At 38.0% G+C, this 27,754-nt stretch overlaps 3 protein-coding genes and 2 long non-coding RNA genes across 11 annotated transcripts; 3 read left to right on the top strand and 2 right to left on the bottom strand.

Annotated features, from left to right (window-relative positions):
- Positions 1–28: 28 nt before the first annotated feature.
- Positions 29–22,597, bottom strand: LOC126628279 (rust resistance kinase Lr10-like). Of its 4 annotated transcripts, none has more exons than XM_050297908.1 (4): positions 21,791–22,597; positions 21,561–21,587; positions 21,209–21,465; positions 29–1,200 (listed from the first exon to the last, which is right to left on the bottom strand). In XM_050297908.1, the coding sequence occupies exons 1-4, from the start codon at positions 22,431–22,433 to the stop codon at positions 343–345; spliced, it is 1,785 nt and encodes a 594-aa protein (XP_050153865.1). In that variant the 5' UTR covers positions 22,434–22,597; the 3' UTR covers positions 29–342. The 4 variants fall into 4 exon arrangements, with proteins under 4 accessions (XP_050153865.1, XP_050153862.1, XP_050153864.1 ...); XM_050297905.1 differs by lacking the exons at positions 21,209–21,465; positions 21,561–21,587 and adding exons at positions 1,553–1,579; positions 1,770–2,334 and having other exon boundaries at positions 29–1,457; positions 22,320–22,597; XM_050297907.1 differs by having other exon boundaries at positions 29–419; positions 20,428–21,465; positions 21,791–22,587.
- On the top strand, positions 2,892–27,095 carry LOC126628276 (LEAF RUST 10 DISEASE-RESISTANCE LOCUS RECEPTOR-LIKE PROTEIN KINASE-like 2.1). Of its 3 annotated transcripts, none has more exons than XR_007625337.1 (7): positions 2,892–3,678; positions 6,495–6,527; positions 9,444–9,473; positions 9,779–9,811; positions 9,931–9,960; positions 10,035–11,244; positions 11,287–11,405. XR_007625337.1 is itself a non-coding variant. In XM_050297901.1 (7 exons), the coding sequence occupies exons 1-7, from the start codon at positions 2,907–2,909 to the stop codon at positions 26,767–26,769; spliced, it is 2,025 nt and encodes a 674-aa protein (XP_050153858.1). In that variant the 5' UTR covers positions 2,892–2,906; the 3' UTR covers positions 26,770–27,095. The 3 variants fall into 3 exon arrangements, 2 of the variants coding, with proteins under 2 accessions (XP_050153858.1, XP_050153857.1); XM_050297901.1 differs by lacking the exon at positions 11,287–11,405 and adding an exon at positions 26,766–27,095 and having other exon boundaries at positions 10,035–11,157; XM_050297900.1 differs by lacking the exon at positions 11,287–11,405 and adding an exon at positions 11,837–12,152 and having other exon boundaries at positions 10,035–11,180.
- On the bottom strand, positions 4,504–6,180 carry LOC126628299 (uncharacterized). The gene is made up of 2 exons (XR_007625352.1): positions 5,718–6,180; positions 4,504–5,115 (listed from the first exon to the last, which is right to left on the bottom strand). It is a non-coding gene; the product is annotated as an uncharacterized LOC126628299 (long non-coding RNA).
- LOC126628304 (uncharacterized) lies at positions 6,535–7,347 on the top strand. The gene is made up of 2 exons (XR_007625363.1): positions 6,535–6,649; positions 6,884–7,347. It is a non-coding gene; the product is annotated as an uncharacterized LOC126628304 (long non-coding RNA).
- LOC126628294 (ribosomal protein S14, mitochondrial-like) lies at positions 12,423–17,144 on the top strand. Of its 2 annotated transcripts, none has more exons than XM_050297941.1 (2): positions 12,423–12,875; positions 16,555–17,144. In XM_050297941.1, exon 1 carries the CDS (start codon positions 12,552–12,554, stop codon positions 12,861–12,863), a length of 312 nt encoding a protein of 103 aa, XP_050153898.1. In that variant the 5' UTR covers positions 12,423–12,551; the 3' UTR covers positions 12,864–12,875; positions 16,555–17,144. The 2 variants fall into 2 exon arrangements, with proteins under 2 accessions (XP_050153898.1, XP_050153897.1); XM_050297940.1 differs by having other exon boundaries at positions 12,426–12,875; positions 14,700–17,144.
- Positions 27,096–27,754: the final 659 nt, after the last annotated feature.

Genomic DNA, 27,754 nt, shown 5'->3' with positions numbered 1-27,754 from the left:
AGGATGGATAGTTCTCTCTGCAAAATACACACAGGAATATACTTCTATTTCTCTCTCTTGCACGCGAAATCGTGCACTGCATAACGGCTAGTTACGCAGCTGGATTCTCACCATTACATCAAAGAGATCTCAGCCACACATCTAATTGGATTCTAAGATTCAAATACATGTCACTAGACAATTACAATATGAGCCCTACCCTTCGTAATTTATAACTCTAGTGAATACACAACTAAATACAAGACATTATTACTAATGCAATCAGCTCATGGCTTATACACTAACAAATGTTTGCGCTTGAATTCATCTATGAACTACTGGTTGGTGGTATACATCTATATGTTATTCTAATTCAGCAATTGCTTCTAACTCTAGGAGGCGCCTTTTGGGGATGCCTGCCTGTGATGTTTGTGTAGGACCTGCAGAAACAAAAGGATTAGGAGGCATCGTCAAGTTTTCTCCTCCTTCTAGCATTTGAACAACCGTTTTCATGGAAGGACGATCGACCGGGTGCCACTGGATGCACCAGAGCCCTACAATTGCAAGTTTCTTTGGAATCTTACCATCCCCTTCTCCCCCGATATGGATTCGTAGGTCATCTCCTTCCTCTAAAAGGTTATAAATCCATTCTGGATAGTAAACTTCATTGGTCGTGTTCTCTGTGGTTGAACCAGTATTCTTCCTTCCTCCTATCATCTCAAGCAGCAGCATTCCAAAACTATAGACATCTGCCTTGTAAGACACATTTCCAAAATTCCTGGAAAACACTTCGGGTGCAATGTAGCCCATGGTCCCCCTCGCTGTAGTCATTGACACTATGCTTTGATCCTTGGAACATAATTTGGCCAGACCAAAATCAGAGATTTTTGGTGTGAAGTTTTGGTCTAGCAAAATATTGTGGGGTTTGATATCGAAATGGAGGATTCGTAGATCACATCCCAGGTGAAGATATTCTATTCCTTTGGCTATGCCGATAGCAATATCTAGCAACTTATCCCAACCAAGGAAAGAGTTCTTTCTATCTACTGATGAAATATAATCCTGGAGTGAACCATTGGGAAAGAACTCATAAACCAGAGCTCGTCTAAATCCATCCGCACAAAAACCAACCAAGCGAACCACATTGACATGGTGAATATGACCCATTGCTCCCACTTCATTTACGAACTCTTCCCCATCGCCCTTAGAATTGTTAAGTACCTTCACAGCAACAAAGCATTCAGAAGAAAGTTCTCCCTTAAAAACAGTTCCGTAGGCTCCTTGGCCTAATTTGTACTTGAATTGATTTGTAATCCTCTTAATATCTGCATATGAATATCTGCTTGGCTTGAGAGCTTTGTAGTCCGCTAAAAATGTTTCAAGTTTTAATCGATTCTCTTTTTCCTTTTGATCAGCGCTATAGACGTGATATGCTACAAAGACCCCTAGTAACAGAACAAATGAACCCAGGGTAGCTCCTGCAAATAGATAGATTCAACCCATGAGTAAACATTTATTCTCGAGTGTCCTTTGGACATGAAACAGAGATAAACACCACTCTTACACAACTCACCTGTGGCCACAAATGTCTTTGTTTTGCCTGCAAAAGATAGTTGTGAAAATTAAACTGTCAGCTGTCGAAAGTAATTAATATCGTCACCACATATATAAGCCACTAGTTACATGAAAGGAGAAAAATCACAGGTGGTAGCAGAGTATATCGATCATAATCTTTGAAAAAATTCATGAGCAGAATGTATGCGAAATATAGATTTACATGTTTTCCTTACTTGGTTTCCTATGGTGAACACATTCAATTTCGCTCTTGGTGCCATTGATCTTCAATCTACACCTCTTGCCCTCTGCTTCACATTCTGTACAATTTGGTTTGGACCATTTGAATTGAAGAAAATCGCCATTTCCCACCAACTCGCTAAATGGAACTGATAAAACATCATACATCCTTGTACAAGACTGTAGGGTTCTGAAGCTTACAAATAAATCAAAGAAAGAAGAGACGCCATAAATTCTGTCTCCATGGCCACCAAGGCAGGGGACTTGATAGGCATATATATCTCTTTCAACAAGAGTAGGGCAACGGAATAAGGTAACATTACGTACGCCATTTAGGAAGTAGAAGGGAGAGATTACCGTCTTGGTGATTTCCAAAGGCTTCAACAGGAGGCAGTTATGTGGGTGATATACTTGGATTTCCTGATGCTTGTAATCTATGTGTTTGACAAGGAATTTTACTAGTACTATTGGCTGGTCAAGAACCGCCTCATATCTGCCATTGCTTTCAATCTTATTATCCCCGGAATGATGCCCCCGGCGGAATGGGAAATGGATAGCCAGGCCATGATCATCGCCGCACTTGGACTCTGTGCACGCATCGATGAAGGCCAATAACAGTAATACGTAAAAGGAAGAGATGATCAATTGCTGCATCTTTGAGCTAACAATGCCTATAGAGATTTTTTTGGCTTCCCGTATTGAAAGATGTTTAATGGACCGATAAACATGAACTCGTGCGTAAGATTGAAGCCTTGAAAGGTGTTGAAAGAAAATAAAATCAATTAAGGTGTACATCATTTCATTTGAAAATTCGGGCTAAAATACAGAAAGAAAATCACACTCGACAATTAAGTCAAATAAATCAGGCTGAAATGGCAGTATTATATACATTTGACTCTCTCTCTAATCGTCATCGCTTGCCTAATTAGACGACTTTTAAAGCTTAATTAGTACACGCATGATTTCTATTTTGGATATTTTTTATATGTCATTCAATATGAAATTTGAAAATTCAGGGAAGGTGCTATTACATCTTCTGCAATTACCATCACTTATGTAGGAAAGCTAGTTTGATTATCAAATCCTCTCTCTCTCTCTCTCTCTCTCTCTCTCTGTTCTCTCTCTCTCTCTCCATGGGAATAAGGGGAAGCAGATCCTTCACTTGGTCTGCTTGGCTATTGATTGTGGCTTTTCTTGTCATTGGCTTATCCGGTGAAACTTGTAGAGCAAAGGATGATAGTACAAACTGTACCTTCTCCTGCGGCAATATTCACAACATAAGCTACCCTTTTCGACTAAAAGATAGTCCAAAGCACTGCGGCCACATTCCGTATACGCTGTCTTGTGAGAACGACACTACAGTAGTAGACCTAACGTCTTCCGGAAAATATTATGTCCAGGCAATCAACTATGATAACCACACAATCCGCATCATAGATCCTGGCCTTCATAACAACAATTGCTCCTCCATGTCGAGAAACTTTCCGCTTGTGTCTGATACATTGATTTTACCATATAGTGTTTATGGTAAATATCCAATGGATTCACTGCTTTCAACAGTTATATTTTACTTGAAGTGTTCGAAGCCAATGAATTCTTCTGTGTATGTGGACACTGCTCCATGCTTCGATGCAAGTGCTTCTTCTTCGAGCCAACCAAAAACGTATAGCTACGTCAAGGTCGGTTTGATGGAAGTAGGGGATTTGGATGAGGGTTGCAGTGCAGAGTGGATGACTTTGGCGCTCTCGAGCTACGTCAAGGACTACAACACCTCTTATGAAAACATACACAAGGCGCTCATGTATGGATTTGAGCTTCGAGTATATGCTTTTGATGAATATCTGGGTCCAATCTGCTCAGGCCTATGGAGGGGTGATCTTAAATGTTTTCCACACAGCATCCCAGGTGAGTGAATTCTCATAGAATATAAAGGCCATGGCTACTGATCACTATGTTTAACTCGTTTCCCCACGCATAATGTTACATTGTCAAACTTATGTTTTTCAATAAATCAAATACTTGTATTGTCAAATTGTGCAATCCATAAACCAAACATTCAAACCAAGGGCAATGCTAAAGGGAAATGCTAAAGACATTCTCTCAAAAGTAACTCTTCTTGACTCTCCGTCACCTCCTCTTTGTACCACAATTCCTGTGCTAACATTATAAAATAATATGCCAAAAAAGATTAGGTGGCGAAGAATCTATGGAGAGTCACAAAGAGTCTCTTAGAATTTCTCTCAAATCAATGGTCTAAATTTACAGTTTGATAATTGTTGTCGAACAGTCTAGTATAAGAGAGCATTTACCCTTCGACTCCAATCCAAAAGTATGAGTTGTTAATAAAATTAGTTCCAACATTTTTACTATATCTAGGTTATTAATAGTTCCAACATATTTACTGGATCTAGGTTATTAATACGTTTGATAACTATTAACTGCGTTCAGTTTTCAAAAAAATGAAAACAAAAACTAAAAATGAAGCTTAAAAGCTTTAACTTAGTTCAGGATGTTTTATTTCCCATTTCTAATACTAAATTTCCACTTGAGGTAGATCTAGGGCTCGGCACGGGTCAGGCAGGGCCCAATTTTGAAGGAATGGGACCATACCCGGATTTATAAGAAACGGGCCGGGCACATCATATTTCAATATAGGAATAGGACCTAACCCTGCTTGTTTGAAACAGGCCATAGGTCCCCTTTTGTTTTTTTTTTTTGGGAAAAAAAAAATTATAGCAGCACAGCTGCACAGATTCAGTTTCATACATTACATGAAATAAGGCTCCATTTTAGAAGCAGTCCATACTCCTCTAGGATCCAATGAAATAAGGATCCACCATTCACTGCATACATTTAGAATCACATCTAACAGCGCTTTAAAGAAAAAACTAATCACAACAAAAGAAGTATCATACTCCCTCTTGAGATCAAACCACATAGTGCCCTCCCCTGTAACTGTGTTTAAAGACAACTGCATCTGAAACGAAAATGTCGGATCTTATCCAAGGAAAATTCCTTAATTTTAACGTCGCCAAACAAACTTCAGCATCTGTCAAATAGTAGTGAATCCCATCATTCGCACATCTGGCTGCAGTTTTTGTACATAAACCAAGCCAAGATGCGTAAAACCAGTGCCAGAAGACAATGAAGCAAAGAAGCGTAAACCAAAGACAATCTTTCAATGAAAACAGTGAAAGATAACAGATGAATAGCAAACCAAATGTGAGGATGGTTCCATAATGTAGACATACGAAAGAATCCAAGCTAAAAAAATCTGCACGTTAAACAATCCTCAAGCAATACGAAACCAAAAGTTGAACCCAGACAAAAGTTGGGATGTCTCTGCATACAAAAAGTACTCTCAAACATAGAGCAAATTTATAAACTAAAAAAAAAGAAAAGAAAATCATAAAGATCTCATAAGAACAACAAATTAGAAAAGAAAACCACTGTGATCAAATCGAAGCCCAACTCTGAGTTGTCAACATGCAAACATGGACCACGAAAGAAACAAGGACTAAACTCCTAAGTCCTGATGCTTTCTAAAACTATGGTTAATTAATCCTCATCTAATTTCAGAAAGCAATTAATTCACCCAAAAATGAAAACAAATACAATAACCCCAAAATTGAATACATGAACCAAAAGGCTGATCAGATCTTAGGGTTTCAAATCCAAAACTATTTCATCTAAGCACCCTAAATTATTATTCTAAATCCAAAATATTATTCAAAAAATGAAACTAAAATCATCAAAATTCACTAAAACAACAAAACCCAACAGATCACCAAGCTAGCTCATCAAAATTCCAAATATTTCATCTCTGATGTACAAATTTAACAGCTAAACATCATTCAAATCACAAATTCCAAACAAGCGGACAACTATTTAAGCCCAAAAACAATAAATTCAACAAAAAAAACATGAAAAATCTCAAGACTTACCGGAGAAACCAAGTAGCTATGACATGGGTGCAACTCAAAAACCTCCGGGAGGCTGAAAGTGCAAAGCTTTCCGCCAAAAAAGCCTCGAAAGAGAGAAACCCATAAACGATTAAGGCTGCAACAAAGATCACTAAAGGTTGAAGGCACTGATGCATGAAAGGTTGGAGCTATACGGACATGGAAACCCTATCAGTTAGGGCAAGAAAGGAGAGATGGAGGAGAGGGAAAGAGCGGAGCGAGATAGAGGGAGAGAGAGGCAGCTGAAAGAGTGATTCTGGGACCTTGGACTCGGGTAGAAACTAACGGTTGAGATTGGATGATAGGTTATCATTCAATCTTGGCCGTTCATTATAATTAAAAATGGATCAGTCTGGGTACCCGTTTTTCTAAGTATCTGGACTTGGCTAGCCCAGTAAATGATATCGGCCTTGCCAGGCCCGCTCCATTTGTTCTCTAAAATATTTGGAACCGACCTGTACTCGGCCCGACCTGCGATTCCTCAACCCGTTTGCCCACCCCTAGGTAGAACAAATTGGGTATCTGACTTCTATGTATTAGTTTTAAATTTTTTTTCTCTGAACACACACACACACAAATGGAACTACGTAGAAATATCGATCAACAGGCACAAAGGCAATGTTTGATTTAGAAATGCAGACAAACACAGGACTTGGGAGTGCACAATGACAACAGAAAAACAACCTGTACAATTTTAGAAAATCTCTTCCAACTTTGTGTGCTGAATTGCTAACGTTGTCTTCTTCTTTGTCCCTGTAGGTTTCCTTGAATATTGGTGGGAGGTGATTTACGGTAAGGGAGTTCGTCTCAAAAATTAATCTCCCTCTTTTTTTTATTTTTTATTTTTATTTTTCATTTTTTTTATTTTTAAATTCAATGTTATTCTGTTACAGCGTCTGAGTTCACAATAACAGGTAACCCTTTTAGAAAATAGTTAATTATATTTGGACAAGGGCATATTTGGATTGCTCTTGAAAGGTAAAAATCACTTCCAATTGCCTTTGACAGAAAAATTAAAGTTTTTTTCACTCATATAAGCATTAGTTGGATAAGGGAGTTCGTCTCAAAAATTAATCTCCCTCTTTTCTTTTTTTTCTTTTTTTAAATCCAATGTTATTCTGTTACAGCTTCTGAGTTCACAACAACAGGTAACCCTTTTAGGAAATAGTTAATTATATTTGGACAAGGGCATATTTGGATTGCTCTTGAAAGGTAAAATCACTTCCAATTGCCTTTGACCGAAAAATTAAAATTCTTTTCGCTCATATAAGCACTAGTTGGAGAAGCATCGATAAATCTATCAATGCATCTTCAGAAAGCACTTTAACCTCTTCTTCGAAAAATCAATTGCATTGGTCAGAAAATTTTCAACATGTTTATAACGAAAAACATTTTTTTGCACAAGTTGAGCAGAAATGCTTTTGAAAGAAAGCAATACCAAATAGATCATTACTGGTTACATGACTTAATATAAAAATAACGTTGGTATCGATTTCTTTCAGAAGAACTTCTGCTAAATTTTTTTGTTATTATAAACATGTTGAAATTTTAATTAAAATCCAAGTGCAATTTTTAAGAAGCAATGTTTCTTCAAATTGTGCTTCTATGAGTCTGTTTGGGCCCAAAAATATTGTTTTGGGCCGAGCTTAGATCTTTTTCGGCCCAGTATCAGATAGGCCAAGTTTAGATTCGTTCTCGGGCCAGAAGTCGTGTACATGTGTTATTGATATTCAGTCCATGGGCCACACGGTCAAATTTGGCCATATCATATGGGAAGTTGGAATCCTGTTTTGAGAAGGAGTTGCGACGGGATCAAGATAATGAGATTGAATAAAGTTTGATAACAAGTTATGTTCAAAGTCCTATCAGGAATAGGATTGGCCGAGATAAAAGAGTTCTAATCCAAGAGGGATTGGGATTCAATACAGGTTGGCCACTATAAATAGAGGAGGTTGTGCATCATTCAATCTCCCTCCAATTCAACACCCAACTGCTCTGTGCAAATTCTCTCAACAATCCTGAGATTTTTTCTTCTCTCTTTTCGCCGACACACATTCAGTTTGGATAAACAGCACTGTGAAGGCAATCGGTTATATCTTCAGTCGGCATAGATATCACTGTCACCATAGAATCAACCGATCTCGCAGCATCTTCAGTTGGCATAAACAGCACTGCGTCGAGGGCGACTGGTTCTCTATCTAAGTCTCGGTCGAGAAGGATTTCCGAATCCTTATTGGTCGTGGTCATCTCATCAGCCTTCCCGGCGAAGTGAGATGTTTCAGTCTACTGGGCTCAGCACATTGCACGTCGAGTTATTTTATGATTGGATACTCATAAGTGGGATTCAGAGTTCGGCATTCCAACGGCCGAATCACGTTTGCCATTAAGACTTGTATCCACTTTGAGTATTTGTGCCCTTACACTTTGGTGTCGATTCGGCGTGAGTTTACTCTGACCAATACCATCACTGTGACTGAATCTGACGACAACGATTTGTGAACTTCGTAAAAATAGTAGCCTTGTCTTCAGATTCGAGAACCCAAGAGGCCGAGACGTGTTCCTTCCTCGGTCGCAATCGCAAGACGCAGAAGTTAGCCGCGCACCCAACGCAACATCAACATATTTTACTCATCGGCCGAGCTTGGCCGACGAGTTGGCATGCCCCGCGTTCAACCGAAGGACGTAGTTAGCTCATAGATTACTCGGCTTGCGCGCCACGTAGGCTTGGTAGTTTTTAGGGTCAACAGAGTCAAAAACACTTTTTAAGTTTTTAGCCAAACACAACTAGAAACCCCATATTAAGATTCATTATTAAATAACTATGTACTCTAATATGCAATGACGATTTAGGGCTCATAAGTTTATTTTATTTTATTTTAAATGAAACTTTTAAATACACCCCTATCGACACATAAAGTAAGTCCTTATAATTTTTCATTGTTTTAGTGATTTTAACGACATCGTTATGCAAATTAGGGCCTTCTATATATGTAACCAAATATTGGTGAGTGCAGATTTTCCTTATCAAAGAAAATAGTTTTAATTTGACTGGTTATGGAACCTAAATGGTTTAGTTCAGTACTTCTTTGACTAGTTATGGAAAACTAATCCTGCTTACCTTTATCATTGCTAAGGCAGTAAGAACCACCCATAAAAAAAAAAAAAAAACACCTGATCACAAAATGAATGTATTACAAATCACAAACTCGATTGCGGCAAGTTTTTGTTATTCGGAGGTAATAAATTCATGTTATTCGAAGATAATCTGTGAGGGTTCTGGTTGACGGGTACCAATTTTTGTCTAGTTATCCAAATTTACCAATTTTTGTATACTTAAATAGGATCGTAAGGCGATGCTTCTCCATGGGATACTGAGGCTGCACCTAGGATGTGGATACGTGGGGTGTAGGGAGTGTGAGGTGTATGTAGAGAGTGTGGGGTTTGAGGGTATTATAGGAAAGTATGTGGGGTGCGAAGATAAGTTATAATTGAAAAAGTAAATGTGAGGTGTATTAAGTATGTGGGGTGTATTCAACAATGTGGCGGGTGTAAATAAAACAAGCCTTTTGGATTTTCTGTACATATCATACAAAAATCTGGACAATAAAAATGTAAAATGCACCAAACACCATTTCTTGGTGAGTATGTGTCAAAACTTGATTTTAAATGTGGACTAATGTTTTTTTTTTCATGATTTCATCTCTGTAGGTTTCTTTGCTCATGGAAGATTATACGTTAGTAAGAACGTTCTCTCCAAAAGTTTCTTTCATTTCTTGTTTCTTTTCTTCTTTTTGTTTAAACGACAATTGTCAATCCAAGGAACAGTCACAATTTTTTTTTTCTTTTACACAAATAATATTTGGGAGAGGAAAAATCATACTCGCTATCTCTAGCGAAATGATGAATGTGCTTAACCAACTAAGTTACTAGTCTTTTGCTAAAGCAGTCCCATTAAACTCAGTTTTTCTTTGTTTTTTGCTGGTTTTTACCATCATATATTTGGGCTTGCACATCTCAAACTTTGTATTTTACATTTCTTGCAGATTATCCTTTATGGTTTCCGGGGACATCCTTCAGTAAGAACTTGTATTTCTTGCATATAATATCTCAAGTCCTTCATTTTATTCATTTGAGACACTTTTATAACTTATGCTCAAGCTTTTGACAATTCGTACTGTTGCCATATTTGTTGCAGGACCTGGATGGGCGATACTCATTTGCCTCGGTAAGCTTGTAATTGTTCTCTCTTTAAATTTCCTTTATCTGGACTCTTTTGGTGATTATAAATCTCTTGTGCAGGTTTATATTTAGTAGGAAGACTACTTTTAGGGGTTCCATTTCTGATTGCGTTTCTGATCTATAGATGGCGAAGAAGACATTTGTCAGGGTTTAGCATCATCGAAGATTTTCTGCAAACCGAAAACAACTTCATGCCAATAAGGTACTCTTACTCGGACATTAAGAGAATGACTAATAAATTCAAGGACAAGCTGGGCCAAGGCGGTTATGGTTCTGTATTTAAAGGAAAGTTACGCAGCGGTCGTTTTGTGGCAATTAAACTTTTGGGCAAGCCTAAAAACAATGGGCAGGACTTCACTAGTGAGGTAGCTACTATTGGAAGAATTCACCATGTTAATGTGGTGCAACTTGTTGGTTATTGTGTTGAAGGATCAAAGCGCGCTCTAGTGTACGATTTCATGCCTAATAGCTCTCTTGATAAATACATTTATTCCAAAGAAGGAAGTATCCCTTTAAGTTGCAAGAAGATGTATGAGATTGCTTTTGAAGTTGCTCGAGGGATCGAATATCTACATCAAGGTTGTGACATGCAAATTCTACATTTTGATATCAAGCCTCATAACATTCTTCTTGACGAGAACTTTAACCCGAAGATCTCTGATTTTGGGCTTGCAAAATTATATCCTGTAGACAATAGCATAGTTACTTTGACGGCAGCAAGAGGGACGATCGGATATATTGCTCCAGAGTTGTTCTACAAAAATATTGGAGGGGTCTCATACAAAGCTGATGTCTATAGTTTTGGAATGTTGTTGATGGAAATGGCAAGTAGAAGGAAGAATTTTAGTACAGTCGCAGAGCAGTCGAGCCAACATTACTTCCCGTTATGGGCTTACGATCAATATAGTGAGGGAAATGATCTCTTGGAGATGGGCATTGTTACAGAGGAGGAAAAGATAATGATAAAAAAGATGGTTATGACTGCTTTCTGGTGTATTCAAATGAAGCCAAGTGATCGCCCTTCGATGGACAAAGTCATACAAATGCTTGGAGGAGATGTTGAAAACCTAAAATTGCCCCCCAAACCTTTTCTTAACCAACAAGAAATGCCGGGAGTCGATATTCAAGGTAGTTTGAACCCAAAATCTTCTAACGGCGAGATGACGTGGAGTTTGTCAGCTAGGTGAAACGGTGATCATCAAGATGGTAAAAGATTCATCAAGCTACTATTAAGTTTTATTTTCCTACTGTTTAGTAATAATTATATTTTGTTTTTGTAAAAAGTTTTTGCTAAACAATAGGGTAATGTTAGGGTAATGTAAAAAGATTTTGCTAAACAATAGGGTACTGTTTTTAAACCAAATGATATGGTTGTTAATGATTGGATTGATACTTAAGTGTTATTAATGTACTTATTTTCTATTGGTAACACATTATTTGATGGCTTGGTATATTAACACCACACATATTGTTGAATACACCTCACATACTTAATACATCCCACATTTGTTTTTTTAGTTAAAAATTATTTTAATACACTCCACATATTTCTTTACAATACCCACACGCCCCACACTCTTAACATACACTTTACATTTTCTATATACACCCGCATTTCCTACTTATATTCCACACTCTTTACATGTTACGTGCAAATACATAATATCATCCAAAGCACTTTCAGGGTGAAGCTAAAGGCCTGTGGGATACTAGAGTTTTTCTAATTTGAACTTAGAGAGGATTTAGTTCAACAAATCCTAAACGAGGTGTTGTGGGTTACCACCTCAACAATCTCATATTCTCATTAGCCTAATTCAACGGAGTGTACAAGGCATAACTCATACTCTATTACGTGCATGCAGAAGTGACTGGCGTTGCTGATGGAAATCTTGGAGTTTTGCACATCACGACATGTGAGGAAGTTTTATAATAAAAGCAGTGCAATTACGAGTGGAAACAACTATTCATTTTAAATTGTACGTTATTTTTTAGGCAATTAGATCCGAGTCTAAAAACGTAAGCTGCTTTTTAGTTTAATCCAGTTTTCCTATGATCCACGAATACCAATTTCGTGGTCTAAGAGTAAGAGAGAGAGAGGGATATTATTTTTAGTTGTTATTTAATTGTGAAATCAATATGCAATTAGTATATAGTTTAGTGATATTTCTCTTCAGTTGACGTGAGAGGCTTTATGTTCGATATTCACTAAAAACGAATTCTAATCACATTATTATTAACTCATTGTGAAGCTTAGTCCCACTTCTTACCTGTTAAGGTAAATAATATCGTTCTTAAAAAATAAAAAAAATTATGGAACCAATATAAAGCTTAACCGAGGAAGAGGAAATACACGTGGAGGTGCTGGAGGGAGAGTCTTGCGGACTCGCTTTTTAGGCGAGTGCTGCTAGCATTTCTCCAATCTTTTTACCCGGGCTGCTACTATTCGTTTCAGAAAAAGCCAGTCGTCAAAATCCGACCCGGTTAGACGGGTCTCCAGACTCCAAAGCTTAAAACCCTAGGACCCGACATCAACCAAAATCAGAGAGAGTGCGGGTAAGTATTCGGCCCAAAAAAGCGATGTCAGTGTCTAAGGAAAATGCCAACATACGGGACCACCACCGCCGCTTGCTGGCGGCGAAATACGAGCTGCGACGGAACCTGTACAAGGCCCTCTGCAAGGACCCAAGCCTTCCCAGCGATCTGCGCGAGGAGAACCGCTTCAAGCTCTCCAAGCTGCCCCGTAACAGCTCCTTCACGCGCGTCAGGAACCGCTGCATCTTCTCCGGCCGCGCACGCGCCGTCTACGAGACCTTCCGTATGTCCCGTATCGTTTTCCGTTCTCTTGCCTCCAAAGGCATGCTCAATGGCGTGAAGAAAGCGTCTTGGTAGCCTCCCAAAACGGTGCGCCTCCAAGCTCTTCGTTTCCATTGTTTTCTCTTTTTTTTGTTCGCAATTTCTTCGCTTTCAGAAATGGGTTTCGTCATGAAATCGAAATTGTGCGTATTCCGTCATTCATGTCTGTTAATTTTCATGTTTTTGCAATTTTTTTGAATATTTATGTGTCATTTCTTCGTTACCGAAATGGGTTTCTTACGGAATTGGAACGTTAGTGCTGTGCAAGAGATTTGATGCTCTGAGGAAATGGCGAAGATATTTAACTGGGAAATGAAAACCTTGGTAATTATCAAGAAGCTAAGTTTTTGAGTTGTAGAAGTTTCGGTTGAGTGTCAGAGTCTTAAAAATGTCAATGTGGATGGGATTATATGGAATTGTTTGATACAACAGCTTAGAATTCTTTGCTAAGCCTGTTGCCAGCAATGTCGAGAGCTTGTGTATACAAGCCCGAAAATTGGCCGTCTTGGATGGCAGTTGTCACCATTTCTAGAAGTTTGTTGTGGTGTTTGAAAACGATGGAATTGGAAATATGTTCTAATTAGAAGAAAGGAAATAGTGGCCCGAAACAGAGAGGAGCTTTGAAGCTCAATAATTAACTTTCAGGAAAAATAGAGGAAGAAACTGTATGCGAATGTGATAAATAAGTTTCTTTTGCAAATGCTTCTTTTAAAACAATAAAATGGCTTCTGCTTCCAAAAACACTAGACTTAGCAATCTGTATGGAATTTTTCAAAGGAGAAAAGTTATGAAGAGGAGGAATTTAATTATGTGGATTTAGGAAAAAAAATCCCTGTACCAACGACTCATAGTTTCCGTGGATCATTAAGAATATAGGCGATGTATTTCTGTGATTTCTAGAGAGAATTTTTGTGCTTGGACGAAACAAGGGTTGAACTTACTAGTTTGTCTATTCAATGGCACCTTGGTGGGCCTTTTGAAAGACAATTTCCTGTTTACACTAGAACTCAGTTTTCTTGAATCATTTAGTAGTGTTAACGGTACTCAAATTTCATTTAGAAATGAAGGAATTCTTGTCCCCTCGCCCCTTTTGTTTCTTTGATCTTTGGCTCCAAGAATTACTTTGAAGAAGTCTCTAGAATTTGACAGTGGCTTTATAATGTTATGGCGGTTGATGTGCTGAGTGCTGTTAGAGGACTTCTGTTTGGTCAGCCTTACTTTTTATCCATAGATGATCTGTTTTAAGCAGAAATCAGTTTTTCTTTGGTAGCTCATTTCCAGGAATAATTACTTAGGTGTATTATTTTCATATCTGTAAATTCAGTGGCTAGTGTTTGGCCTTCTCGGTGAAGGTTGCATTAATTGCTCATACCATTTGATAACAGAGGTATGCATGGATATATTATACTACATAGATTAACGGGGTAACGCTGTCTGTCTAGAGATAGTGCTAGTTATCATGTGAAGACGAACGATATTTGCAATATCAGAAGTAGGACTTATAATTAAAACATAGTGTATTTATCTGTCCTTATCTATTTCTGCCTGTCCTCTCTGATCTGTTTTGCTTAATCTTGTTAATTTGCTGCTTTGGCAATTCGGTGTAATCTGCTCTTGGTTTTTCGTTTACGTACTTTCTGATTTATCCAGACTGACAGAACCTCCCATAATAAGTTTCCATAGTTCTCTTTCTGTTCACTGTTGGAATTTACGACTCTACTTTCTGTTAGTACTAGTTCGTGCTTTACTAGAGTGGATGCTTAGTACGGTTTTCAACGAGCTAACCTTTTTGTCCCCTCTATTTTTATTTTCTATACAAATTAAGTTATTTGCAAAGTGACCTTTTCTATTCATCGCTTGTTTTCCTTCCAGATTGGTTATGAGACTGCAGAAGTTAGTCAAGTTCATCGGTTTCTTTGTTATTGCTCGGTGTATGACAGACTACTCATTCCCCTCTACTTCTGGTTATGGAAAACGTATACGCTTATTGGTGTGTTGAATAAAAGTTTTAGGCTAACAATTTGAAAGTTGAGTTTATTTTTGTATGATTATTTGTAATGTTGCGGTACTTGTTTTCCGAGTCAAAGTATGGAACAGTGCATGTGTGCGCTTTTGCGTGCGCATAAACACGGGGCCTTGGTGCCAAATGAATGAACTATGCATGCCAAGTGCGGTCTTTTGATAAAAGCATATACATTCCAAGGATAAATATGTAGAGAAGTTTTTGGTTGTACAAAAAGGTCCCTCCCTTTTCTTGGAGAATGACGGTTTGGTCCATTCACCTAACCACTTAGTACTATGGTCTAGTGGTATTCCTCTTCACTTGTAAGTGAGAGGCTTTAGGTTTGACCCATGCATCTTCTTTAAATTTTTCATGAATATGGAGCATTTTAAAATCTACCTTGATGATGTCTTGTTTGCCAGTTCTTGTTTTCGGGGAAGCTTTTGTTTCAATTCTTGCATTGAATCTGCAGTGATGAAGTCTTGGAACGAGTCTGTTATGTTTTCTTGTCCTACAATTTGTGAAGATGATAGCGTATCTGTTGGAAGTTGGATTGATTGTGTATCAGCTAATGTTAAAGTCTGTGTAATGTAATTGAATTTTCTACTTCCCCATTTCAACTGAAGAATATCTTCTAATTCGTATATATTACTTCAACCAGATACTTGTGCTAGTGATGAGTTTTGACTGGTTTATTCCAATTTTAATCGGTTATTACTTTACTTTAGTCTAAAGAAAGGTTTGGAATTGGTACTGTAGAAATGAATAGTATTTTGATCCGAATTTCAGATTAATTACAACGATGCCATTGGTATTTCTGTTGGTTTTGGGTCAGCAGCCCGATATGTTGGGTTTAGTTGGGAAGCCCGACCCTCAGTAAGGCCCAAATTATTTAATTACGTTTTTGCCATCAAGGATTACAATCCAATGGTGGAGATGGTCTATTATGGAAGGCAATTTTGTCCTCTCCGCTTTGGGTGAGATAGGGGGTCAGTGGGAAACTATCATTTGCTGCCGTTCAATTAGGGTTTCGGGGAGGGTCTGCGAGAGAGAGAGAGAGAGAGAGAGAGAGAGAGAGAGAGAGAGAAAGATGGCAATGGAAGGAGAGCGAGGGGGAGGGGTAGGGGTCTCGACACTGTTGATGCAGATGGGAGGGTGGGTATGGTCAGAGAAAACCATATGGGTCGTCGGGATTTCAGGGAGACGGGGTAGGGGTCATCAACAAACCCTACTGAGAGTGGGGTGTGCCGGATCTTGTGCTGCATGCCTCAAATCCAAAGATAACTTTCTTTTTTAAATTGTATTCTTTAATGTTGCCTTGGATTTTCTGATTGGTTAGTATGTTAGGTCCGGTTTTGGGGGATTTGTGATTTTATAGAGAGATGGATAGGGAGAATAAATAGACAGAGAGAGGAGAAAGCATGGTTGTGTGCATTTTTTTGGGATTATTAATGGGTTAGTGCGCAGGGTCAATGTTGGAACCTTATCAGGACCTTAATACTTTATCTTTATTGCCCTTTATGATATTTGTAATGGTTGTTGGCTGGTGACTCAGCATTGTTCTCTTTTGTCTGTTTTGGGCTAATGGAGATATATGCCTCTTCTGTATCTCCCTTTTGGTTTTATGAAATGAATTAGTCTTTTATCTTTCTCTGCTTTTCTCTTTTATTCCTATTTCCCTTTCCTCTGTGCGATTGGTACCTACCATTTGGTATCAAGAGCCAGGTTGTGCTTCCATGGGCAAGAACAAGGCGTCGATGCAGGCGGCCGACGTCCCTGAGGCAGAATTTGAAAGGGAATTTCAGCAGCAGCAAATTTTCACACAGCTCCAGGAATTCCATGAGACACTAACTATGATGAACTAACTATGATGAATCTCCGCCACGACGATCTTCAACACCACATAGCTGACCTGCAACACTTTATCACCGATCTGTCAGTCCACCATTCTCGACAGGAAGACTTCCAACAGACATTGCTTAAAGAGCTCCGTGCTCTCAAAATCCAGAACCCCACCCCACCCGTTTCCCAGATCCCAATCGGTTCCATTGAGTCTGTTGAGAGTGTCATTTTCTGCTCGTATCATGTTCGTGGCTTACTTTGGTTCATAAAGTTCGACATTTATGATGAAACTTATATATGTTATGCTGCGGGTAACGTAAATAGGATCTCATTCAAAATTCAGCTTGCATCGCATACTGTTTCTTAGTGATTTGTTTGTTTGCTTTTGGTTGATTTGCTTATTTTCTGCTGGAATGAATATTGACGAATTGCCTAATGGTTTCGTATGTAATAAAACGTTTTAAGCCTGCTAAGTTTTCGATAGTTTTGACGAAACGTAGTTGATCCTTATGAATTTTATGTGTTACTGGTGCTATGATTGTATTAGATGTAGTGATATACATGTCCTGTGTTTGGGTGGGAGTGGGTTTCTGTTAAATGATTAAACTTGGGAAATGATTTTCACACTCTCGTATCCTTCTGTCCAGTCGGTTTATTTATGTCCATTGATTCTAGGGCTAGAAATAAACATAGTTGTGCAAAGGAAGAAAAATTGTGTGAAAATCACTTCCCTTAAATTTTATAGATGAATTGTTTGTCTTGGTATTGGACTCCTAATCAATTTTTTGTTGTGGTTTCTGCATAACGTTTTGAATTTTTGGGATTCACCGAGGTAACTGAAGTAGTGGTCCCTGAACTTTAGCTTAATCAGAGCTTTAGTTCCTAAACTAACAATCCGTGAGGTAATGTCAGACAATGATTCTTTTTGCTAACTATGTTAGAACTTCCTTTCAAAATAAAGGGTTTAGAGAGACTAGCTAAAATGATCATTGTTCCACATTATAATAAGTTTAGAAATCAATACTCACGAGTTTTGAGTTCGGGGATTATTGCTTCAATTTTCTCCTGTTGAGTACCTTCATCAGGTCATTTAAGAAGTTTTTATTTTTTTTATTAAGTGGAAATGATAATAGGAACTTAGAAGGAATATACTTAAGATCATGTAGGAAAACATCCTGATATTTGGAGGGTCCTCGACTCAAAGTACATTTTTTTAAACGAGTACCCTTCTGATGTCGTTCAGGATGTTAAGGTTACTCCGTTGCACGGGACACATAGGCAAATTCCACCTCCTGCACATGGAAAACCCAAACTTTTCTTGCACGTGAGCTGCTCAATACTTCGGAATTAATTATGGGACCTCTTTATCTTCTTAATTAAACGTTTCCTAATTGATTCCGCATATCCGGTGAATCCCAACATATGAGAAAGATGTTCATGGCACATGTACTCAAGTATTTATCAAATATAGGAAAAAATCGACGCGTAATTTTAAAAATATCAGTTTTTATAAAAAAAAATATCATATGTCGCCAAAAAGTCATTTCAATCGACACATACCTTTTAGTATAAAAGCAATGTTTTGGTTATATATGAGTCTTCGATTTGAATTGATTTCATTCATATTTGGGTATTTTTACAGAAATAGAATAGTTTGATTTCTCGTTGTTTTGACATACATTTCGTCACACCAGTAAAAAAGTAAAATAAAATATAAAAAATTTCTTTCATATGTGTTTTAAGTTATCTCAGACTGGTGACATTTGGCTGTCGCAAACCTCTTACAACATTAGTCAGACGTTGAAGTGTCATTGAACTGGTACAAACCAATATGAATTTATGGGACTCATGGAGTTACGTAACGGAGGAAATCTTAATCTGGTGTATGACCTCTAGATCGGCTACACACACAAATCCCACTTGTAATTTTGTACCACCAAGGCCCACTTGTCGTAGAAAAAGTGTGGGGTGTCATAAGTCATACGTAAGAATCTCTATCACTTACAAAGTAAAACTTCTTTCTTTGTCCTAATTGTGTGAAAATTGCATTATTTCAACTTGGAATCTGTCACTCTTGTTCCTTAAAAACTTAAAAAGTAAAAGTACCCCACCATTTAGACAACCCCTTTTCTAATTGTTACATTCTTTTACTAATTTTAAATGAATGTCTCACTCCATAACTTCAAGACCGTTCTTCAAATCAACGTAACACATCAATCAGGATCCTCTTATATATAAATAGTTGATTTTAAATGAATGTCTCACTCCATAACTTTAAGACCGTTCTTCAAATCAACGTAACACATCAATCATGACCTCTTATATATAAATAGTTGATTGTTCAAACTTGTTAAAATTTGATTAGTTCAACTTTCTCATCTTTGCAAATTTCTATGAAAGAATAATCCTGAAGATACCAAAAACTCTTTTGGTATAGCCAACTGATACGACAGTCTTTCATTCCTAACTTATATTGTATGCGTGTTGACCATTGGTATCCCAGATCCATTAAGTTTCTTGATTCACCAAGCACCCATGCACGTCCATCTACATCCCAAACTATTGTGTTTAGTTTATGATTCATATTGCTTCATCTGACTAACATTCGAAGTAAAGGGCGGCCGAATAATTATTTTTGCATATGAATTAATTGGCTTTGTTAGGAAAATTTTGGTATTCCATACTAAATGTGAAGAGAAAAACTTGGGTGGGGATGACATGCTATACAGCAAGATAAGTGATACGTATACATAGTTTCCAGGTAAAAAATATAGTGTTACAGAATTCAACCTCACAAAACATGTTACAGTAAAATAGATAAAACCGCTAGACCTTTTCAACAATGGCAGTGCTATGTATAGTCGTCAAGGCCTAAAGTCGTATAAATATGAAGTGAAATCTAACGGTTGGTGTCTGAAAATGAGTTACAGAGGAGGAAGAGAAAGAAGGTTAATTATAACCACATTGTGGTGTATTCAAATGTAACCAAGTGATCGCCCTTCGATGTACAAAGTCATCGAAATGCTTGAAGAGATGTTGAATGTCTGCAATTGCTTCTCAGGCCTTCTCTGTGCCCACAAGAGACGTCTGTGACTGGGTGATATTCAAGAAAATAAATCGAACCCAATGTGTTCTAACATGGAGCTAACATGTTCATCGTCAACTTGGTGAATATCAAATTGTTAAGAAAGTGCAATAATGTTATAATAATTAAATTCTTACTTTAAAGTGATTTAATTAGTAAAGAACTGTCGTCTGTAAATGTTGTTAAAGTTTGGATGTGTGTGTGTATAAAAAACTGAAAGAATGAAGAACAATCACCGAAGGATTTGAGAGAAGGATGGATAGTTCTCTCTGCAAAATACAAACAGGAATATACTTCTATTTTTCTCTCTTGCACGCGAAATTGTGCACGGCATAACGGCTAGTTATGCAGCTGGATTCTCACCATTACATCAAATAGATCTCAGCCACACATCTAGCTGGATTCTAGGATTCAAATACATGTCACTAGACAATTACAATATGAGCCCTACACTTAGTAATTTATAACTCAAGTGAATACACAACTAAATACAAGACATTATTACTAATGTAATCAGTTCATGGCTTATACACTAACAAATGTTTGTGCTTGAATTCATCTATGAACTACTGGTTTGCGGTATACATCTACATGTTACTCTAATTCAGCAATTGCTTCTAACTCTAGGAGGTGCCTTTTGGGGATGCCTGCCTGTGATGTTTGTGTAGGACCTGCAGAAACAAGAGGATTAGGAGGCATCCTCAAGTTTTCTCCTCCTCCTAGCATCTGAACAACAGTTGTCATGGAAGGACGATCCACCGGGTGCCACTGGATGCACCAGAGCCCTACAATTGCAAGTTGCTTTGGAATCTTACCATCCCCTTCTTCCCCGATATGGATTCGTAGGTCATCTCCTTCCTCTAGAATGTTATAAATCCATTCTGGATAGTAAATTTCATTGGTCGTGCTCTCTGTGGTTGAACCAATATTCTTCCTTCCTCCTATCATCTCAAGCAGCAGCATTCCAAAACTATAGACATCTGCCTTGTAAGACACATTTCCAAAATTCCTGGAAAACACTTCGGGTGCAATGTAGCCCATGGTCCCCCTCGCTGTAGTCATTGACACTATGCTTTGATCCTTGGAACATAACTTGGCCAGACCAAAATCTGAGATTTTTGGTGTGAAGTTTTGGTCTAGCAAAATATTGTGGGGTTTGATATCGAAATGGAGGATTCGTAGATCGCATCCCAGGTGAAGATATTCTATTCCTTTGGCAATGCCGATAGCAATATCTTGCAACTTATCCCAACCAAGGAAAGAGTTCTTTCTATCTACTGATGAAATATAATCCTGGAGTGAACCATTGGGAAAGAACTCATAAACCAGAGCTCGTCTAAATCCATCTGCACAAAAACCAACCAAGCGAACCACATTGATGTGGTGAACATGGCCCATTACTCCCACTTCATTTACGAACTCTTCCCCATCGCCCTTAGAATTGTTAAGTACCTTCACAGCAACAAAGCATTCAGAAGAAAGTTTTCCTTTAAAAACAGTTCCGTAGGCTCCTTGGCCTAATTTGTACTTGAATTGATTTGTAATCCTCTTAATATCTGCATATGAATATCTGCTTGGCTTGAGAGCTTTGTAGTCCGCTAAAAATGTTTCAAGTTTTAATCGATTCTCTTTTTCCTTTTGATCAGCGCTATAGACATGATATGCTACAAAGATCCCTAGTAACAGAACAAATGAACCCAGGGTTGCTCCTGCAAATAGATAGATTCAATCCATGAGTAAACATTTATTCTCGAGTGTCCTTTGGACATGAAACAAAGATAAACACCACTCTTACACAACTCACCTGTGGCCACAAACGTCTTTGTTTTGCCTGCAAAAAATAGTTGTGAAAATTAGACTGTCAGTTATCGAAATTAATTAATTTCGTCACCACATATATAAGCCACTAATTACATGAAGGGAGAAAAATCACAGCAGGTAGCAGAGTATATTGATCATCATCTTTGAAAAAAAAAATAATAATAAATCATGAGCAGAATTTATGCGAAATATAGATTTACATGTTATGCTTACTTGGTTTCGTATGGGGAACACATCCAATTTCGCTCGTGGTGCCCTCTGCTTCACATTCTGTACAATTCGGTTTTGACCATTTGAATTGAAGAATAAGACTGCCATTTACCCAATCGCCAACTGGAACTGATAAAACATCATACATCCTTGTACAAGACTGTAGGCCTGTGAAGCTTTCAAATAATCCAAAGAAAGAAAAGACGCCATAAATTCTGTCTCCGTGGCCACCAAGGCAGGGGACTTGAAAGCCACCATATGTATCTCTTTCAACAAGAGTAGGGCAACGGAATAAGGTGACATTAAGTACGCCATTTAGGAAGTAGAAGGGAGAGATTACCGTATTGGTGATTTCCAAAGGCTTCAACAGCAGGCAATTAACTTGGTTATAATTATATACTTGGATTTCCTGATACTTGTAATCTATGTGTTTGACAAAGAATTTTATTAGTACCGTCTCATGTCTCCCATTGCATTCAATCTTATTACCCCCACAATGATGCCAGCGGCGCAATGGGAAATGGATAGCCAGGCCATGATCATCGCCGCACTTGGACTCTGTGCACGCATGTTGGCTTCCCCCGACCCCTTCGATGAAGGCCAATAACAATAATACGCAAAAGGAAGAGATGGTCAATTGCTGCATCTCTGAGCTTACAATGCCTACAGAGATTTTATTTTTCTCTAAGCAGAGCTAGGATTGAGGGATGTTTAATGGACCGATAAACATGAACTCGTGCATAAGATTGGAGCCTTGACAGTGGTTACGTGTTTTGTTGAAAGAAAATAAATCAATTAAGTAGAAAACGAAAAGTGTGCATCATTTCATTTGAAAAGTCGGGACTAAAATACAGAAAGAAAATCACACTCGACAATTAAGTCAAATTTAACAGACTGAAATGGCAGTATTATCTACATTGATTGACTCTCTAATCGTCATCGCTTACGTATTCAGACGACTTTCAAAGCTTAATTAGTAAACGCATGACTTCTGTTTTGGATATTTTTTTAAATGTCATTCAATATGAAATTTGAAAAGCTAGTTTGATTATCAAACCCTCTTTCTCTCTCTCTCTCTCTCTGATCTCTCTCTTTCTCTCTCCATGGGAATAAGGGGAAGCAGGTCCTTCACTTGGTCTGCTTGGCTATTGATTATAGCTTTTCTTGTCGTTGGCTTATCCTGTGAAACTTGTAGCGCAAAGGATGGTAGTACAAACTGTACCTTCTCCTGCGGCAATATTCACAACATAAGCCACCCTTTTCGACTAAAAGATGGTCCAAAGCACTGCGGCCACGTTCTGTATACGCTGTCTTGTGAGAACAACATTACTGTAGTAGACCTACCTTCCTCCGGAAAATACCTTGTCCAGGCAATCAACTATGATAACCAAACAATCCGCATCATAGATCCTGGCCTTCAGAACAACAATTGCTCCTCCATGTCTCGAAATTTTCCGCTTTTGCCTTTTACGTCTACTCCATATAATTTTCATGGTAATTACACAGAGGATTCACAGCTTTCAACAGTTATATTTTACTTGAAGTGTTCGAATCCAATGAATTCTTCTGTGTATGTGGACACTGCTCCATGCTTCGATGCAAGTGCTTCTTCTTCGAGCCAACCAAAAACGTATAGCTACGTCAAGGTCGGTTGGATGGAAGTAGGGGATTTGGATGAGGGTTGCAGTGCAGAGTGGATGACTTTCGCGCTCTCGAGCTTCGTCAAGGACTACAACACCTCTTATGAAAACATACACAAGGCGCTCATGTATGGATTTGAGCTTCGAGTATATAGTGTTGATGAAATGGGTCCAACGTGTCAATGGTGGATTAATCTTAAATGTTTCCCACACAGCATCCCAGGTGCGTGAATTCTCATAGAATATAAAGACCAATCCAAAAGTTTGAGTTGTTATTAAAATTAGTTCCAACCTTATTACTATATCTAGGTTGTTAATACGATTGATAACCAGTAACTGTTTTCAGTTTTCCATTTCAAAAAAAATGAAAACAAAAACTGAAAACGAAGCTAAAAAGCTTTTACTTAGTTCAGGATGTTTTATTTCCCATTTCCTAATACTAAATTTCCACTTTAGGTAGAACAAATTGGGTATCTGACTTCATGCATTAGTTTTAAATTTTTGTCTCTAAACACACACACACACACAATTGGAACTACGTAGAAATATCGATCAACAGGCACGAAGGCAATGTTTGATTTAGAAATGCAGACGAACACAGATTTTGGGTGGGACTTGGGAGTGCACAATGACAACAGAAAAACAACGTATACAATTTTAGAAAAACTCTTCCAACTCTGTGTGCTGAATTGCTAATGTTGTCTACTTCTTTGTCACTGTAGGTTTTTTTCGATTTCTGGGGGAGGCGACTTACGGTAAGGGAGTTCGTCTCATTAATTAATCTCTCTCTTCTTCTTTTTTTATTCCAATGTTATTCTGTTACAGCTTCTTGGTTCACAACAAGAGGTTTAACCCTTCTAGGAAATAGTTTCAAACTCTAGTTAATTATATTTGAAGAATGGCATATTTGGATTGCTCTTGAAAGGTAAAAAATCACTTCCAATTGCGTTTGGTAAAGACATAAAAGTTTCTTTTTCGCTCGTATAAGCGTTTTTCCTTTTAGAAACATCTATCATTGCATCTTCAGAAAGCACTTTAAAGCTCTTTGTCAAAAATCAATTGGATTTGTAAGAAAATTTCAACATGTTTACAACGGAAAACATTTTTCTTGCACAAGTTGAGCAGAAATGTTTTTTGAAAGAAAGCAAACCAAACAAATCTTTACTGGCTACATGAGTTAATATAAAAATAATGTTGGTATTGATTTCTTTCAGAAGCACTTCTACTAAAAGTGCTTTTTATTTATATAAATATTGAAATTTTAATTAAAAACCCGAGTGCATTTCCAAGAAGCACTACCTCTCAAAGATGCCTCTCTAAATTGCGCTTCTATGATCCAAAAACACATTCAAGTTTTTAGCCAAACACAATCAGAATTCAGAAGTGATTTTTCCCCTTCCAAATGCATTCCAAACATTGCCCTTGAATAGTATAGATTATTAAAAAAAAGTAAAATATGATAAACCAAAAATAAATATGGATTTTCTGTACATGTCATACAAAAATCTTGACAAAAAAGAGAGTAAAATGCATCAAACATCATTTCTTGGCGAGTACATGTGCTAAAACTTGATTTTAAATGTGGACTAATGTTTTCTTTTCATGATTCATCCCTGCAGTTTTCTTTGCTCGTGGAAGCTTCTACATTGGTAAGAACTTTCTATCCAAAAGTTTCTTTCATTTATTCTTTCTTTCTTCTTTTTGTTTAGACGACAATTGTCAATTCAAAGAACAGTCGCAATTTTCTTTTCTTTTATACAAATGATATTTAGGAGAGGGAAAATTATACTCGCCGACCTCTAGCGAAATGAAGAATGTGCGTAGCCAATTGAGCTACAAGTATTTTGCTAGAGCAGTCACATTAAACTCAGTTTTACTTTGTTTTTCACTAGTTTTTACTATCATATGTTTGGACTTGCAATCTCAAACTTTGCGTTTTACATTTGTTGCAGATAAGTTTCTTTGGTTTCGGGCGATATCCTTCAGTAAGAACTTGTATTTCTTGCATATATATTATATCTCGAGTCTTTGATTTTATTCGTTTGATTCACTTTTATAACTTATACTTAAGCTTTTGACAATTCGTACTGTTGCCATATTTGTTGCAGAAAATGGATGGTTGCCATTGATTTGCCTCGGTAAGAGCTTTTAATTGTTCTCACTTTCAGTTTCCTTTCTCTGGCACTCTTTTGGTGATGATAAATCTCTTGTGCAGGTTTATTTTTAGCAGTAAGACTACTTTTAGGGGTTCCATTTGTGATTGCATTTCTGATCTATAGATGGCGAAGAAGACATTTGTCAGGGTTTAGCATCATCGAAGATTTTCTGCAAACCGAAAACAACTTCATGCCAATAAGGTACTCTTACTCGGACGTTAAGAGAATGACTAATAAATTTAAGGACAAGCTGGGCCAAGGCGGTTACGGTTCTGTATTTAAAGGAAAGTTACGCAGCGGTCGTTTTGTGGCGATTAAACTTTTGGGCAAGCCTAAAAACAATGGGCAGGACTTCACTAGTGAGGTAGCTACTATTGGAAGGATTCACCATGTTAATGTTGTGCAACTTGTTGGTTATTGTGTTGAAGGATCAAAGCGCGCTCTAGTATACGACTTCATGCCTAATAGTTCTCTTGATAAATACATTTATTCCAAAAAAAGAAGTATCCCCTTAAGTTGCAAGAAGATGTATGAGATTGCTTTTGGAGTTGCTCGAGGGATCGAATATCTACATCAAGGTTGTGACATGCAAATTCTACATTTTGATATCAAGCCTCATAACATTCTTCTTGACGAGAACTTTAACCCGAAGATCTCCGATTTTGGGCTTGCAAAATTATATCCCGTAGACAATAGCATTGTTACTTTGACGGCAGCAAGAGGGACGATGGGATATATTGCTCCAGAGTTGTTCTACAAAAATATTGGAGGGGTCTCATACAAAGCTGATGTCTATAGTTTTGGAATGTTGTTGATGGAAATGGCAAGTAGAAGGAAGAATTTTAGTACAATCGCACAGCATTCGAGCCAAGATTACTTCCCGTTATGGGCTTACGATCAATATAGTGAGGGAAATGATCTCTTGGAGATGGGCAATGTTACAGAGGAGGAAAAGATAATGATAAAAAAGATGGTTATGACTGCTTTTTGGTGTATTCAAATGAAGCCAAGTGATCGCCCTTCGATGGACAAAGTCATACAAATGCTTGGAGGAGATGTTGAAAACCTAAAATTGCCCCCCAAACCTTTTCTTAACCAACAAGAAATGCCGGGAGTCGATATTCAAGGTAGTTTGAACCCAAAATCTTCTAATGGCGAGATAACGTGGAGTTTGTCAGCTAGGTGAAACGGTGTTGATGCACAAAACCGGAAGGGTCTTGGAACAGCGTAAATCCGACTGTGAATCTGCAAGAAAGTAAATAACACAAGATGTATCGTGGTTCACCCCAATGTTTGGGCTATGTCCACACTGATATTGTATTTCTCTGAGATGATTGTGAGGGAGAGAGCCTCTGTAATGTGAGAGTGAGGCTTTGAGAGGGTGAGGGGGCTTGCTTAGAATATGAGAGCTTGTCCCTATTGTGAGGGTGAGGAGGCCATTTTATAGACTAAGGGCTCCTCCCCTTTTTACATATTTGCCTCTTCATTTATTATATAATTACGTTTGAGTCCCCCGAGTATTTATACGAGATCTAAATACGGAGGCCCTAAGTATGGTACAAACAGTAGTCCCCCAAGTCTTCAGTCAAGAAAGTCTTTTGGCTGGAGACTTGAAATTCAGTCCATGTGTGGGCCGAAGTAACTAGATGTCGTCTAGAACTGATACTTGATATGAAGCGGTGCTCAAAGTGAAATGATGCTCAAGTAGAAGTAGCACATGTTGCGAGGCTGCTCGGTTTGTGGCTTATGTTGCCTTGGTTGGCTTGGCTTGTAGCGTTTGAAGGTGAGGGAGTCCCTTTTATAGAATAAGGGCTCGCTCCTCAATACATAAGTGATGGGTTAAGAGTGATGTTTGCGGCGAGGCGGTTGCTCAGCTGGTGGCGATGCTCTCTAATGAAAGTGAGGGAGTCCCTTTTATAAAATAAGGGCTCACTCCTCAGTACATGAATAATGGGTTAAGAGTGATGCTCGCGGCGAGGCGGTTACTCAACTGACGGCGATGCTCTCTATTGAAGGTGAGGGAGTCCATTTTATAAAATAAGGGCTCGCTCCTCAGTACATAAATAATAGGTGCTCTCTAATGAAAGTGAGGGAGTCCCTTTTATAAAAAAAGGGCTCGCTCCTCGATACATAAATGATGGGCTAAGTCCCCCAAGTATTTTTCATGAGGC

This window comes from Malus sylvestris, chromosome 7, assembly GCF_916048215.2.
Source record: "Malus sylvestris chromosome 7, drMalSylv7.2, whole genome shotgun sequence".
Lineage (NCBI taxonomy): Eukaryota > Viridiplantae > Streptophyta > Magnoliopsida > Rosales > Rosaceae > Malus > Malus sylvestris.
Note: the sequence above shows the minus strand (reverse complement) of the source record. Positions and strands in the feature narration are given on the sequence as shown.

Excerpts from the sequence above, each read along its gene's own strand:
- LOC126628276 (XM_050297901.1), top strand. The coding sequence starts at position 2,907 with ATGGGAATAAGGGGAAGCAGATCCTTCACTTGGTCTGCTTGGCTATTG. Across the intron at positions 9,474-9,778 it reads TCATGGAAGATTATACGTTA|ATTATCCTTTATGGTTTCCG; the intron begins GTAAGAACGTTC and ends CATTTCTTGCAG. Across the intron at positions 9,812-9,930 it reads GTTTCCGGGGACATCCTTCA|GACCTGGATGGGCGATACTC; the intron begins GTAAGAACTTGT and ends TATTTGTTGCAG.
- LOC126628279 (XM_050297905.1), bottom strand. The coding sequence starts at position 22,433 with ATGCAGCAATTGACCATCTCTTCCTTTTGCGTATTATTGTTATTGGCC. Across the intron at positions 1,580-1,769 it reads TGTTCACCATAGGAAACCAA|GCAAAACAAAGACATTTGTG; the intron begins GTAAGGAAAACA and ends TATCTTTTGCAG. Across the intron at positions 1,458-1,552 it reads AAAGACATTTGTGGCCACAG|GAGCTACCCTGGGTTCATTT; the intron begins GTGAGTTGTGTA and ends ATCTATTTGCAG.
- LOC126628294 (XM_050297941.1), top strand. The coding sequence starts at position 12,552 with ATGTCAGTGTCTAAGGAAAATGCCAACATACGGGACCACCACCGCCGC.